Source organism: Diabrotica undecimpunctata, chromosome 5, assembly GCF_040954645.1.
Source record: "Diabrotica undecimpunctata isolate CICGRU chromosome 5, icDiaUnde3, whole genome shotgun sequence".
In the NCBI taxonomy this organism is placed as follows: Eukaryota; Metazoa; Arthropoda; class Insecta; order Coleoptera; family Chrysomelidae; genus Diabrotica; species Diabrotica undecimpunctata.
In genome coordinates this window covers 105,128,194-105,144,917 of record NC_092807.1, presented here as the reverse complement: position 1 = coordinate 105,144,917, position 16,724 = coordinate 105,128,194, and the positions used below count along the sequence as shown (strand labels likewise).

Sequence of the window (16,724 nt, the reverse complement as noted above, 5' to 3'; positions counted from 1 at the left end):
GCTACTGCTTAATTGTTGATTATTGTTAAAATGGTGTTTATTATGGAGCGTCAATCACGTAATTTAACCCGAGATGAATGTGCTCAAGCAGTGATACTGTCGGAAGAAGATTGGAGTTACAGAAGAATTGGTCGTCGGTTTAATGTGTCCCACACATCCGTCTCACGGGTGCTAGAAAGATTCCTCGAAACAGGGGATCATACTCGCAGACCAGGGCAAGGATAAAACCGGGTAACTACCCCTATTCAAGATCGATTTTTAAGAACTTCTGCTCTTCGACAACGTTTTGTAACACATCGAAGTCTACAAATTCAGCTTCGAGACGTACATTCTATACAAGGGATACAACTTAACACCTAGGATTGCCACCAGAGGTCTTCTATTAACTGCAGAGCATCGAAGGGGGAGACTACATTTTGCCAGAGAACACGTTAATTGGTTAGATTAGATCGACCCAACGAACGATATGCTCAGTGTAACATCTCACACACCACATTTTTTGGTGGAGGATACGTTATGGTGTGGGGTGGTATTTCTTTGACCGCACGTACGGACCTAGTTGTGATAAAAAATGGAACTGTTATAGGTGAAAGGTACATATTGGAGATGCTGGAGCAACATGTAGTACCATTCGCTCCTTATATCGGTGAAAATTTCTTACTAATGCAAGATAATGCCAGACCTCCCGCTGCACAGATCGTCAGAAATTATCTAGAAGAGGTAGAAATTAACACTAAGAAATGGCCAGCACATAGTCCGGATTTAAATCCGATTAAAAATCTCTGGAATATCCTTGGTAGGTGATTAAGAGCGACACCGATCCAACCAAACAACTTACAGGAAGTGGGAGAGACGCTGATCCAGATTTGGAGAGAACTAGACCAAAATGAAACACGGCAATTAATTTTAAGTATGGGCCAATGATGTGAGGCTGTTATACGTAGTAGAGGTGGAAACACTCGTTATTAAGACTTTTTTCATATTTTAGTTTACTTTTCTTATCATTAGTTTTTTAGAATTTTCCGTTTTATTTTTTTTTTTCTCCTGTACTTCAACATTTTCTGATGAATAGACGAATTGTTATAATTACTAATAAAATGTGGAATAAATCTGGTGAAGCTGTATTTTTTTATTCTTTGCCTGTTTACAAATAAAATTAATTTATTGAAGTGGTGCGTTAATTTCTTGGAGAAGATGTCCTTAAAAGAATAAACCAAGAACGCCAACTTTTCGAAACCAACAAGAAAAGGAAAACGGCGTATCTAGGTCACATCATGCGAAATGAAAAATACCAGTTCCTCCAACTTATAATCGAGGGTAAAATTGAAGGCAAGAGAGGAATGGGACGCAAGAAAATGTCCTGGCTCCGAAACATAAGGCAATGGACAGGGATTAACGACATACAATCTCTGATACATATTGCAAGAAATAGAGAATATTCAAATTCTGGTACTTTTTCAAAACTATAGACAGTCTCTGCTCCTTTTATTTTGATATATTTGTTATTATTTGTTATGTCACCTTTCATTTCCATATATTGCTTTTTTTGTTATTAATCCGTATCTTTTCGCTTCTTCTTCAAATTTCTGAAAAACTTTTTCTAAATGTTTTTTGTTCTCGCTAGTATCACCGCATCATCCGCGTACGCTATGCACTGTTCCCTGCTATTGAAAATAGTCATGTTTGTGCTTATATTTGATCTTCTTACGATTTGTTCTAATACTAGGTTGAATAAATTCGTTGATCCCCTTCTTTTAAACCTTTATTCACTGTGAACTGTCTTTAAAAGCTCTCTTCCATTGTTACCCGATTCATCGTGTTCCTAAGCATCATTCTCGCTAGCCTTATAAGCTTTACTGGTATTTCTAATGTTCTCATGGCCTCATATAGCATCGTTCGATTTAGAGAGTCATGTGCTTGTTTAAAATCGATAAATGGCATATGTAGTCCTAAGTTTTGTTCGTAGCTATTATTTTGTATTAATAACATACTTATCTGATCAGTAGTTGTTCTTCCTGATCTAAAACCTCCCTGTATTCTCCAATCACTTTCTTATTATATTTTATTAATATTTTCCTAATAATTTTTGTAAGTATTTTATGGACTATTTCTAATAGTGCTACAGCTTTCTAGTTTTCGCACTCTTTTTTTATAGATAGGACAAATAAGAACATTATTCCATTGTTTTGGCATTTCTTCCTTTTGCCAAATTATTAGTGTCAAGTAAAATATCTTTTCCTTCAATCTTTCGTACCTTCCTTAAAAATCTCGGATACCACTTTCTCCTGCACTTTTGTTATTTTCTAGGTCTCTTATTATGTCTTTGAATTTATTCAGAGTTGGTTCCTCGCACGTCCCTCCTTCATCTTCTTGCCAATTCTCATTTTCCTCAAGTTCCTCTTGTTGGTCTGTATTTAATAATAGATCTTCGAAATATTCCGCCCATCTGTTTAATTTTTCTATTGTTTCACCTAGAAGTAAGCCTTCTTTGTTTCTGCAATACTGTGGATTATTCTTTGTAGTTTCTCTGGATTTCTTAACTTCTTGGTACAAATAGACTAATTAAACTAATAAGCAATTACGAGTCGCAAGAAACAGGATAAAATATATAAATAAAATAAAGAAAAAATAGAAAATAAAAAAAACATAAATAAAATATTAAATATATATATATATATATATATATATATATAATATTAAAAATATATATATATATTATATAAATAACATATTAAAAAAAAAAAAATTAAAAAATAATTTCTCAAACCTCCGTGGTGTTGAATCGGGTTTATGTCTTAGCGCTGTGAGAAATGATTAATATTTATTAATATTTAGTATTAGAATTTATTTGTATTATTAGTCTATTCCTTGTTTGTAAATTATTTAAACTGGTTAGGGCCCTGAATGAAGAGTATAAATACAGGTCAATTTAATGTTTCCACTTCCTTTTTGTATTTTTTTTTTTATTTTTATTTAATAATACCTATAAACAATGTGTGTGCATAAGTGTGTATATGTGCGCATATGCATAATGAATCTGTATATTAAATATTGTAGCAAACAGTATTTATTATATATCGTGGCTGAATGGATCAAGCAATCCAAAGCCAATAAAAAAAAGAATGAGAATGTGTAGTTTGCTTCTTAAAAAGATAAAGCGAATTTTGATGCAGAAATGGATAATAAATTCTTAATCTTGGGATGATAATGAAGAAGAAGATATTTTAAGCATTCGTTGTATTATTGCATTATTCTCTTTTTTAAAATTTCTTGATCACTTTCGGACCTATGCCAGTTGTTTTAAGGAAAAAAATACTTACTTGTTCTTGACAATCATGAACCACACCTTTCTCCAGAAGCCTTGGACAAGGCTACTGATGCAGGAGTAGTGATGGTTACGTTTCCTCCTCACAGCAGCCATAAGCTTCAGCCGCTGGGCCTCTCAGTCTATTTATCTCTTGGAACCTACTACAACCAAGCGATTGAAGCGTGGTTGACCAATAATGCAGGGAAAACATTTGATATAAACACAGTTGCTGAAGCTCTTAGAATGACTTACCCTCTAATTACCAATTAGAAGTAGGAACTTCAAGTACAACACAGTTTTACTTCAAGTAAAACAGCCAATTCTGTTGCTTTTCCTGAAGTGCGTTTAGGTAATACAAGCCTGCCTGCTGTTACTTTTGCAGAACCTTCAGGTGAAAAGCCTACCCATTCCACGTGTCTTTTGTTTCAGTATCGGGAACTTCAAGTGACACAAGTCATTCAGTTCCTTTTTATTTCATCAGGTGCAACATGTAATACAACGAATTCTACTCACGAAACTAAAGAACCTGACTTTCTATCGAATCCCACAGGATAAAAATGTGTTAAAATATTTATATCCCTGGAACAAGTTCAGCCTTACCCTAGACTACGGGCAAGGAAAAGAAAAGCTGGTCGAAGAAAATCAGGTAAAACTATGATAGCTACAGAGAAAAATGCTATAAAAGAAAAAAATAAAAAGCACGAGCAAGACACAAAGCAATAGAGAAAAGGGTGAAAAATAAAGGAAAATTAACAAAGAATTTAAGAGGCACTCTCTTAAAATTATCAAGCCCATAATGTAGAATGCGTTTACTGTAGTAACTCGAAGGTTTCTAACAACAGTGGGGAAAAGGGAGCAGGTGCATATCTTCTGGCCGATGGACTTAATATCTATGTGCTGGGGTTGAAGGGAGTGCTTGAAAGACATATTTTTGCGACTTCTGCCATGTTTAATAATTTAAGCTAACTTTGTTATAAGGAACATAATATTTTTCTTTGTCCTTAAAACCGTTATTTCCTTTTTTAAATTTTTTTTATTTCAACTTTAACGTGCTCGGCTACTATGGCCACTTACACAGGTACTAGGTATAACATGAATTTTCATTACACAAACATTAGGTGTTACATTAAGAATATGTTACAATAATACGGAATGATAATAATATGTTATACAATGTCTAAATTAAAATCTAATTATATTTTTTGATATAAGTGTTCATCTCTAAGGAATGAAACGCAGCTTTTATTTGGTCAGGGTTGTTTAGGATATCTCGTACTTCACTTTTGAGTTTGTATTGTAATCTTCTGGCCGAATGTTGATGGCATTCAGCGAGAATATGTTTGATTGTCAAATATGATTGGCAGCTTTGACAGGAGGGACGGATGCTAGAGGACATTAGGTAGCCATGTGTCAGTTTTGAATGTCCTATCCGAAGTCGTCTTATCACAATGAGATCTCGTCTTGAGAGGGCTGAGTAGTCAAATTTAGGCTCACTGGTTATTGACGGTTGTATTTCGTATAAGATCAAACGGTTAGAGTTCCAATGCTGCTGCCAAAGGAATCTGGTTCTTCTTTTAGTACATGATTTTAAGTCCTTACAAATTTGAATTTAATCGGTGATTTCAGGTGATGCTGTAGCAAGTTTAGCATAGTGATCTGCAATTTCATTGCCTTCTCTATCAATATGAGATGGCAGCCAAATTATTAAACTGTTATGTTTTGGGACAAGATAATTTGCTAAGAGTCTAGGATCTTTTGGACGATTGGATGATCGGTAAATATATTTTTGATAGAATGAATTAAAGCTAAAGAGTCTGTGCATATGGCAACCTGCTTATTAGGTGGAGATATATGATTAAAAGCTTGCAATACACTAAATAATTCGCCAGTATGAACGCTGCTAACGGCTGGTATAAGTGATGGAATAATTAGTAAATGAGAGGTTGTAACAGAGCAGCCTACTCCTGTGTCATTTTGTGAGGCATCCGTGTATAATTTTTTTTTTAAATTATTTCAAGTAAAAAACGTTTGTCTCAATGTACACAAGTATCATGAACATTAGTACATGGTAAATATAATTTTTCAAAATTTATAAAAAGCAACTAATATAGAATTTGGTTCTTATAAAACCTTTCTTGATGGTGGAAAAGGTACTGTCTTTACGATAAATGCTTAATAATGGCAACGATCAATAAAATTAGTGTTTAAAGGGATAAAACCCAAAAAGTGGTCCAAGGTACAACGGTCTTCCCTACCGTTGATATAATTGATAGTAAATGAAATCTTTTCTTCTATATTTTTTCAGTTCATTTAGATATTTGCGACAATTTCTGTGCGACGAAAAGTTTTGCTAGGCTAAAAGGAAGAAATTACGCAATAAAATCATTTGACTAATCTCTAAAAAGTAGGTACATACTCGTCAAGGACTTCGCATGTAATTATTGATATTTCCAATCACGGCCACCAAGTACTCTAAATGTACATAGATAGTAGGTGTTAATTTCAAAGTTCTCTTAAATAAAGTGACACTATTGTTTTGCGGTTTTAATTACCTTAGTAATGGATAAAAATAATTCAAATGTTGAGTAATTATTCCATGACGAATCCGTTTATGGATTATTATATATTTAAATTATTACCTATTTGTGTATATATTGCTTCAATGATTTAAAATATGTAATCATTTTAAATATATTCTAGAATATTATTAGTTTTAATTGTTCTTCTTTTTCTTAAGTCTTTAAGACTTGTGACATTCCATTACTTACTTATGCTGTTCTTCGTTTGTTTCTAATACTCGTTTTTGTTATAGTTTGTCATATATATATATATATATATATATATATATATATATATATATATATATATATATATATGTACTCTAATAGTTTTCCTTTTTATTTATCAATCTTCCCATATTCAAAACTTGCAATTCTTTGAAGTCACTCAGTTAATGTGGCAATAAAATTAATTTCACCTTTTTGTCTTACATTATTTGTGTACCCCGGAGGTAAAGGACACTATATCCATTTTTATCGAAATTTAGATTATTGCACTTTTGAATATAACTTTTCTGGCTCTACATATAGGTAAACCATACTATGTCCAGAGACAATTTTACGGCAAGTTACCGACTTTTTAATAAACACCAAGTCCACTTCCGGTCAGAGGTAAACAACACCATGTTGACTTGGTGTTGTTTACCTCTACTATATGTGTGCACTGTCATTTACCATCTGGACATAGTGTTATGTACCCTTGTACACTTCCCGTCTGGGAAATAAAACTGGTACACTTTTTTCCCCCATGTAAACCAGTGTTCAGACTGGACACAATGGTTCGTGAAACAATTCCTTGTTGCCATCACAGATAACGAAATTGCACTGAATCTAAATAAAAAAAAATAACGTTCAAAAATGTATTCAGATAAATATTATTTTTATCATTAACAACAAAAAACGGTATCTAAAAAATTTAATAACCAGAGAGATGGTTGAGTTAATGTCCAAAATGTAAAAGAGGCAAAAACATGCCTGCAAACATGTTAAAGCCTCCTTGCATGTGTCGCATGAAATGCTCTGAAAGATTGCCAGAATACGAAAGACAAAAAATTGTCAACTCATACTGGACTGAGACAAACGTTTCAGATGTTAAAAAGCAATTTATCTTCTCATGTGTCGACATCCAACCTACTCTTCGATCAAGAAAAAAAGACCTAAATTCTACCAAATCTAAAAATAATACACTACACTACCATTTTACAGTGAACAATCAGCGATTGAAGGTGTGCAAGGTTATGTTTTTAAATACACTTTGTGTATCTAATTTAGTAGTAGTAAATATGTTGAAAAAAATTGAGCCAGGAGGTTTAATAAAAGCTGATCAAAGAGGTAGACACACGCCAATCAATAAAATTCCTACCGAAACCATATATAGTATACATCAACATATTAAATCATTCCCAAAGTACGAGAGTCATTATGCAAGAGAAAGGAGTAAGATAGACTATCTAGGCACAGAACTTACAATAGAAAAGATGTATCAACTATACATTGATGAATGCAATGAAAGACATCCAAGACAAGTAGATCCAAAGCTCAGAGCAAAAAAGTGGTTGTACTCAGATATTTTTAATAAAGACTTCAAGTTGTCGTTTAAACCACCCGAAAGAGACATTTGCGATACATGCAGTACATTCACCGCTCAATTGAAAAATAATCTTACTGCAGATGAACTAACCAGTGTACAGGCTGATCATGATGCTTACCTAATTGAATCTAAAACTCGGTATAACTTAAAACAATTGGACTTTATAATGGCTAAAGAGTCACCAAAATACAAAGTACTATCTGGTGATTTGCAAAAATGTTTGCCTTCACCATTAACAAACAATTGTATTAGTTTCTACAAAAGGAAGCTTTGGATATTAAATTTTACATTATATGATGCCAGTGATTCTTCTGTACAATGTATGATGTGGGACGAATCGAAAGGGGCCCGAGGTGCAAATGAAATTGCCTCGTCAATTTTGAAATGGGCTGACAATACAATTCCAGGTAGTCAAGTAGAGGACATCACTCTTTGGACCGATAACTACTAAGGACAAAATAAAAATATAAGTATTATAATGTGCTATTTTTGGATACTGCATACATACCCTCAAATAAAGACGATCACTCAAAAGTTTTTACTGAAAGGGCACACACATATGGAAGCAGACAGTGTTCATGCTTAAAGAAAAAGAAATTTTCCAATTTGGCCATTTTAACACCATGGGACTGGCAACAATTAGTTAGGCAAACATCAGGTAAATACACAGTGCACAATATGGAACTTGCAGATTTTAAAAACTTCAAAACGCTGTTCGATAAGAAATTGTCACCTAATCCTCTTTTCGTAAGTAGCAAAAAGAATGTTAATAAAGACCCTGTTCTACTGTCAACATGTGTTTTCCTACAAGTCCAACAAGAACACATTGGAAAGCTCTTTTATAAGACCGATTTCAATAATCAAAATATGTATGAAGTGGACTTCATGAGGTATCGCAGACAGCAAGTAACGTTTCCAGCCCAATTAAATCAAGTCTCAGTAATCCCATTACCAATCACAAAACAAAAGTACAATGACTTAATTGCACTACTGCCTTTTGTTCCGTCAGTTTGTCATGCGTTTTATCAAAATTTAACACATAGCGATGTACCCACAAACGATTACCCCAGGAAGATGAAGATGATATGGAGCATCTTTAATAATTTTGAAACTTGTCTATAATTTTACTTAATTATTATAACATTATAATATTTACCTCTAATAAAATAATAGTATAGGCTGTTTAATGTGTTTGTACTGTTTATTTCGTAGATATCTTAACATGCAATGCCACTTTATTTAAAAAAGTTGTTAGAGGTAAACAACACTATGTCCAACTACACATTTTTAAAAAAATTTTAAATAATGAACGGTAGACTTCAGGTATATAACACTTCATGGAAGGAAAAACGATTATACACACCACAATAATAATATAATAATCTTGGTTAAATATAAAAAACATTTGAGTATTTACTGATTACAAATTGAAAAATTTTTAAAACTGCTCTCCTGAAAAAGTAAGAAAATGGACATAGTATCCTTTACCTCCGAAGTACCGTTGTTATTTGGTTTTAGTCGGTTATCTTCGAATGGCTGCGTTTTTATTTGATTCCATCACAGACACTCCTCGCTGTGAAAGAGAGAGGTATTCAATTGTGCTCTACGTAAAATCAACTTGGAATAACGGCAGCCATCAGACAAATGAAAGATGGAAAGGGGATTTGATGAAATTACTGCAGAACTGCTGAAGCTATTAGATACAAAACAAATAAAAATAATAACTGTAATATTTAATTAAATATACAAGGCAGGAAAAATACCAGAGTGGCTCAAATCGAAGTTCGTACCATTGCCCAAAAAACCAGGAGCCAAAGTTAGTGAAGACTATACGATCATAAGCCTAATGAACCATCAGCTGAAGCGGCTTTTAAAAGTCATCCACAAAAGAATTTACCGGAAATGTGAGAAACAAATTGCGCCCAATCAGTTTGATTTGTGAACGCCGTTGGTACGAGGGAAGCTTTATTTAGCGTGAAGGAATTTTTTTTTAAATGTAGAGATGTCAACTGTAATGTTTTTGTCTGCCTGATTGACTACAAGAAGGCTTTCGATAGAGTCAGGCATGAACAAATGATGGAAGTACTGAAGAGGGCAGGGATTGACGGAAGAGATCTAAAAATAATAGCCAACCTGTATTGGAATCAATCAGCGGTGCTCCTAATAGATAGAGAATATACAGATCAGGTCAAAATCTTAAGAAGAGTGAGACAGGGGTGCATAATTTCACCACTGATATTTAATCTGTACTCGGAGCACATTTTTGAAGAGGCTCTAAAAGATATTGATGACGGCATCTCAATAACTGGAGTCAACGTCAATAACCTGCGGTCTGCAGATGATACAATAGTGTTTTCCAATACCATAGATGGGCTGCAAAACTTAATCAACAAAATAACGGAAAGAAGTAGAACATATGGACTGTATATAAACACCAGCAAACCAAGCTAATAATCATCAGCAAGAAAAACATAACTGGAGCAAATCTGTATGTGAACCAAATGAGAATTGAACGTGTCTCACAGTACAACTACTTGGGAACTATAATCAATGAGTCGTGAGACAATACCCAAGAGATTAAATGTCGCATCGGAAAGGCAAAAAGTACATTCTTGACTATGAGCTCGCAAACACAACCGCGGATTTGGTCAACATCGAGTAGGTCCGTAAGCTGCAGTACTTGGTACATATAATAAGAAATCAAGGCAGATATAATCTACTCCAATGCATTTTGCAAGGTAAAATTGAAGTAAAAAGGGCCTCGGGACGAAGAGGAATATCCTGGCTTGCTAACCTGAGAGCATGGTATAGAAAGACTTCAACACAGCTATTCCGTATAGCAACCAACAAAGTCATCATAGCCAGAATGATCGCCAACTTTCGAAACGGACAGGCACAGTGATTCCTTGCCGTGGAAGAGAAAGGTATTCAATTTTTCTCAACGTAAAATCTACTTGATCGAAAAATCTTCAAAATGGAGTATGTATTTATCATACCACAGATGCCCCACTTCTTAAATAAGCTGCAGAATCTAGAACAGGCAATGCAAACTCGAAGTCACAGCTAAAAGTATTTAGACCGTAGCCTAGGTAGGCCGCAAAACTTGATTTTAAAGAAGGCAAACTACAGCTTTCAAATGCATGAGAAGTTCATGCGTCAGTATCAGCCATTTTTTTTTCATACTTTTGACGAATATTTGGCAAATATATTTTTTTTCCATTAAAAACGTCGCTACAAATGCATACCGACGCTTGGCCGTTATTATTGGTCGTTATTAAGCATAAGAGGACACGTATTTCTGCAAAGGTGAAAGTCACATAAGTGGATTTTAATTCATTTAATTTAATGCGTCATCTTTTTATTTAGTATTTCACCCTAGTAAGACTAGTTTGTAGATTCCTCGAAGCTAAGGCTGAGCCGGTGGTGTGTGATGCTAAATTCGCTGTTTCATCAGCAAATGTAATACTAGTTAGTGGTGTTGTTAAAACGTCTGCAGTGTAGACAACGGGTCCAAGTAAACTGCCCTTATTGGATATAGATCTGTAGTCTCATTCCCATGTTTTATTTGGAAGTGTTTAGGTGGCAGATACGATTAAAGTACGTAAGAATATGGATGGGGCAGTATTTTATTTAGTTGGACTAGAAAACCTTCATGCTATATTAGCCGAAGACCTTAAATGCATTAAGAAAGGCTGCACAACAATATCTTTTACCACTAATGTCCTTATTGATTTGAATAACCACTCTACGCACTTGCTCTATGGTTTCGCGTTTTTTACGGAAGCCAAATTGGTGGTCTGGAATTATCTTGGTTTTGTCTATTAATCACAGTTTGTAGCCTTTGTACATACATTCAATACCTTATAACAATCAAGTCAACTTTCCAGATGCTAAGAAAGTAATTGATTCGTAGTATTCTTCTTTTTAGGCGTTAACCTGATGCAGGTATCGTGATATCATGAAGTTATTAGATGATTTTTCTAATGCGCCTACATGTCTTCTGCAATTCTAGCACATTCTGACAATGAAGCGCCAGTCGTAGCAACAATATGGTCTATGTATCATGTGGGAGTTTTACCTCGACTTCTACCTTCCCGGGATGGTAAGTTTTTCAAGACCATTTCTTCGAAGCACGTCCCCAAAACAGCCCATTATTTATTCTGATATTTGTGTTCTTAGTCTTTTCTTTATGTTTAGCTGGTTCAATCTAGATTCATTTGTTCTTCGGGCCAACCATGGTATTCTCAACATTCGTCTCCAGCAGTAAATCTCAAATACATATATAATATTTTTATCTTTCACCATAAGGACCCAGCATTCCGAGACATACGTGAAAACTGGAATAACTGGACTTCTCACTAATCTCATTTTTGTATCGATAAATATTTCATGGCTTCTCCATTTCTTTTTTAATTTATCCATAGCGCTTTTTGTGACTGCTGACTGGCCCTTTATTACTTTAGTACAGTCCCTCTTGTTAGTTATTAAAGACCCCAGATACACAAATTTATCTACAACAGTCATATTGCTTAACATAGTTAGATGATTTTGATTATTGTTAGCTCTGTCAATTATCATCATTCTCGTCTTGTCTTTGTTTATTTTAAGATCCATCTTTAAACTTAATTTTTTAATCCGCTGTAGAAGGTGAATCAGTTCAACTTCGGACCTAGCGAGGCTGGTTGTATTATCTGCATATCTCAAGTTGCAAATATTATTCCCGCCGATAGTGATGTAACCGTTCCAGTGCTCAGTAACTTTTCCCATTATCCACTCACCATATTTGTTGAATAGAATTTGGTTTAGTATGTAGCCTCACCTAATACCCTTAGTGACCCTGAAACTTTTGATTAGTTCCGAATTTATTTTAACTCTCGTATAATTGTTATTGTATAGATTTTTAATTAGCAGTATCAGATTATTTGAGACGCCCATTTCAGACAAAATGTGCCACATTTTATATAATCTTTATATAATCTCTCCTACGTTTAAAATTTGTTCCCTATCACAATATCACGTAACACGTCTAAGGACAAAGCCTGCTTTTTCCTCGACAATTTCAGGAAGGAAAAATTTTCAAGCAATTTTCCTGTCTCCCACACTCTTTGATAAATTTGATATTATTATATCCACTCCAACGCCATCTAGGGCCCAAATCATTTCAATATGTCTGTTATATGGACCAGCAGCTTTATGACTTTTTATCCTCATCATTGCTGCTTCAAGTTCAATTTTGAATACGTCAGGTTTCATCGCAAAACTAGCATCTTCTTGTTGTAATGGGACGTCAGTGCTCTACTCCATTACCAATCGTCCACAACATTCTTTCCACCTGTATAAAATAACTTTTTTAGAAGTGAGTAGGATTTCGTTATTATGTTTGATAGAAGAGTGGTTTGGTGTAAAGGAACATGTTATTTGCTTTATGTTTTTAAACAGTCTCTGTTCCCAGTTTTGGTTTTATGCCCTTCTATTTCTATGCAAATTTATTTGCAAGTGTGAGTTCTTATCCCTTTTGCAGAGTTATTTTATTTGATTGTTCAGCTCCTTATCATTTTCATTGTTCAGTCCTGTGGTTTTTAAGCACTTCCTCTCCTGTATTTTAGTTTATGTGAAGTCTGTTATCCATTGTTTCCTTCTTTATTCTCTATCACTGCTAATATTTTTCATACCATTATGCAATATGGATTTTGTTTTTATCCATATGTTGTTTGAGGACTCTTCTGGATTTAATGATTGTCTGAGGTTACATAGTTCCTACATTGCGACTTTTTTGTATGGATCGTTGTATCTTAGATGCGATTTAGTTAAGGTATTTCCTGTTTTTGGACTGTTTCTTAACTTCACATGGAACTCAGCTAATCAAAATTAATGGTCGCTATTACAATTTTTTCTTGGATAAGTCTTAACATCCTTAACAAGACTGATAGTTATTCGTAGTATGACAGTGAAAATATAAGATATAATTTTATAAAATTTTTCAGATAGTTCTTAAAGCATTTTTCCAGAGACCAAATCAAAACCAGGAGCTTTTTATATGTTAGCCTAATTCACTATTGCTTGCGTAACTTCCCTAACACTAGCTTGGCCATGTGGTAGATACACTTGAAAGGGCACATTTAGGTATTCGGGGATTTTTCTTCTTCTTCAGTTAATCAGTTATTAAAAGGTTTACAAACATTTTTTATGTGTTTCTTCTTGCTTGCTCTTTCTGTTTGTTTCTTCATTCCTAGATTTTTTCTTTATTTTATCAGCTGTCTTATAATAAAAAATTACATCTTTTGATGATCTGCCTTGTATAAATCAAAACTGATTTTTCATATTTTCTCTTCCATATTTTCATGGTATGACTAACTAGTTTTATGGCCCTATAGTTTGTGCCTTGTTGAACATCTACTCCTGTTTTTATGGACAGGTACGAATGCACTGCTTCTCCTGATATGGAATTTGTATTCTGGTTTCAGATGAAAATTTTTGATAAATTCCCTTTAAATTGTCTCACATGTATAATTTATGATTGATGACGTACCATCTTATTAATAATAAGTTTATTCACTTTCGATTTACGTCAGTTTGTAATTTTTTGGTATGCATATCGTACCTGTGATACAGAATACAATTGAATTGAATTCTTTTGATAAAATTTCGTACCATAATAATTGTTTAGTGATACAATTGGTCATTGTGTTGTTACAAAATGCAGTCCATACACAGTAATAATAAGCAATTGTTCCATTAATGGGTATGTTAATATAGACGGTCCAAACGAAGACGATTTATTGATTTATAATGAGTACAAGGTCAGTTATTGTACAAAATCATTTTTGATATACCTACCGATTTTAGTTTTATCAACATTATCATCTTCTTGGCTGCCTCCATAGGGTTGTCAGTATAAGATATGCTTAGACTTACAAATTACACAATATATTTTAGAAGTTTCTGTAAACAAATATATTGTAATTTGACAAAAGCGTTTTTTATTTGCCTTCCTCTTCTTTTAAAAGTTTGAATAAAATAGAAATGGGTTGTTACATTTACAGATATTGATAGTCATAATCAGTTTATACTTTATTACGGACTTTTCTCCTCTACTAACCTCTAAAAATCATAATAACAAGCTGAATTTTGATGAGAATGTAAATTTTGGGACACCAAAAAAGATACAAAAAAGTATACCACGTTTATCTCCCAGATTCCTCCTAAAACGCCTACTCGCGGGGGGAATAACGGAAGAAATCGATTTACCAAGAATCTGTACTCAGAAAGAAAAGGTTTTAAATAAAAAATGTAGCTGAGATAATTTTAAACAAAAATATGTTTATTAGCACTTTTTATGTTGAATAAACGGTTCTCTTAGAAATAACGCTTGAAGCGACCGGTGATTTTAAATGTCAGTTACGCGCTCAAAATCAATTTTAAATAAAATTTGTAAATTGAATGATAAAAATTCGATACTTTCTGATCAGAGTATCCTATCGACAAAAATTGAAATGCATTTTAAAAGCAAGGAGTGCAGTTTTTGTATTTTTCCGCAAATGAAGTCGGTGTTTATAAAAGTATTAAATAAACAATCGTTGCCCGATTTCTGCCATTTTTTACGATTCTTATAAATAATAAAACTATATAAATATAAAATAGAGTTTCCATTCTAATCTTCAAAATTTATGGCATAAAATTTCGATTTTGAGTTTTGGCAACAAAAACGATGTATTTGAAATATGACTAAAAAACGCTGAATTTAAACTTTTACATTACAAACAATCTAAAACACTTACAACTTTTTTGATTGCTTAAGTACGGTTTTTGAAATTACATAACTTCAGCTACAAATTCCACTGAATACCGTTTTCGTGAACGCCTTTATCGTAACGTGCGATGGTAGCAGCTATTAGTTATCATTTTTATAAATGAAAATGCCATTGTTGGTGCCTGGAATCGAATTCGAGTGCTCTGGCTTAGTAGGCCACCATCTTTGCCACATCTTAACTCAAAAAACCAAAATAATAGTAACCAGCAAAGAACCAACCAAATGTAAAATATATATTGAATAAGCAAGGAAAATAAAATACCTTGTAATTACACTGTCCACCTATGGAGATCTGGAGAGAAGTCGATATCTATCAAGTACAAAAAAATAGACTGATAAAGTAGAAGTAACAACTTTCCATAGAAGTATTAATCCGCCAATGATCAGGTAGAATTGCCTATAAAGAGAAAGAAGAAGTTTACCTCTTGGTCAAGTTTAGCTGTTCCCATCTTTCCCGAAGATCAATTTTGTATTTTTTTAAGCTTTTGGAATAATTAAACGTCTTTATTGGGTTTTAAATTCGTCATAGGATATGGTCTATGCGACTTAAATCTGGGTGAAGCATTGGCCAATTATTCGTTCTAATAATAATCTACTGTAACGACATTAATGTTTTTAATAATTGTTAGTTATCGCAATATTGGTATTTTTATTAATACACAGTATATTAAAAAATGTTTTTTTCTCAATATTTGAGTAATTCTATTGTATCATTAAAAAGGGTTCGCTTACCAAAAATAAATTTAAACAAACACAAACACCAAATGAGGATAATCATATTGACAAAACACACATGATTACACCAATTAAGTCTATGGTACCGCTCTAGTCGGAACTACTGAATGCGCGATGAAGGTTGCAATTGTACAAAGCGAATGCCGCCGGTACCACCGCGACGTCGGCTACTGATTATTTGTGCGTCGATGAAGGATAATAGTACCTGTCGAGGAAAGTGGTGGTACCTCTACTACGGTAGTACCATTTTCGTATGATGTCATGTCAGAGGTTACGGAATACTTGTAGTTAAATTGCTGTTATCGTTCGCAATTATAGATTGATTGAATTGAATGGATGTAGGTGGGTGTTATCAGGAAACTGGTGTTGTGGCGCTAGTTTTGTAATGTTACAAAATTTTGTTACCTAAATATTTACCTAAATATGTTATTATGTAAAATTTTAAGTATGTTAACGAATTTGGACTGAATTTGATAGTTACTAGTTGGCTCAGATGTGTATATATTTGCATATTGACATATATAAATGAATATTTGAGTTTTTTCCATCAATAAATGCATATTTTATTCGGAAAAATTGTTGGGAAAAATTTCCGCGGTCAGGTAATAAAAATTACTTAAAAGTTCAAGTAATTAAAAAAAAAATAAAGTTTAAAATAATTTAAGAGTGTAAAAATCAAGTAATTAAAGAATCAAAGAAAGGTTATTTGTCAAACTGAAAAAG

At 33.5% G+C, this 16,724-nt stretch overlaps 1 protein-coding gene across 1 annotated transcript in view; it reads right to left on the bottom strand.

The window, feature by feature from the left end:
• The window catches only part of LOC140441613 (uncharacterized), a 65,114-nt gene extending 48,875 nt beyond the window's left edge, over positions 1-16,239 (bottom strand). The window contains exon 1 of the mRNA XM_072532453.1: positions 15,999-16,239. Coding sequence (XP_072388554.1) covers positions 15,999-16,044 — 46 coding nt within the window. The 5' untranslated portion in view covers positions 16,045-16,239. The remainder of the gene's footprint in view (positions 1-15,998) is intronic.
• Positions 16,240-16,724: the final 485 nt, after the last annotated feature.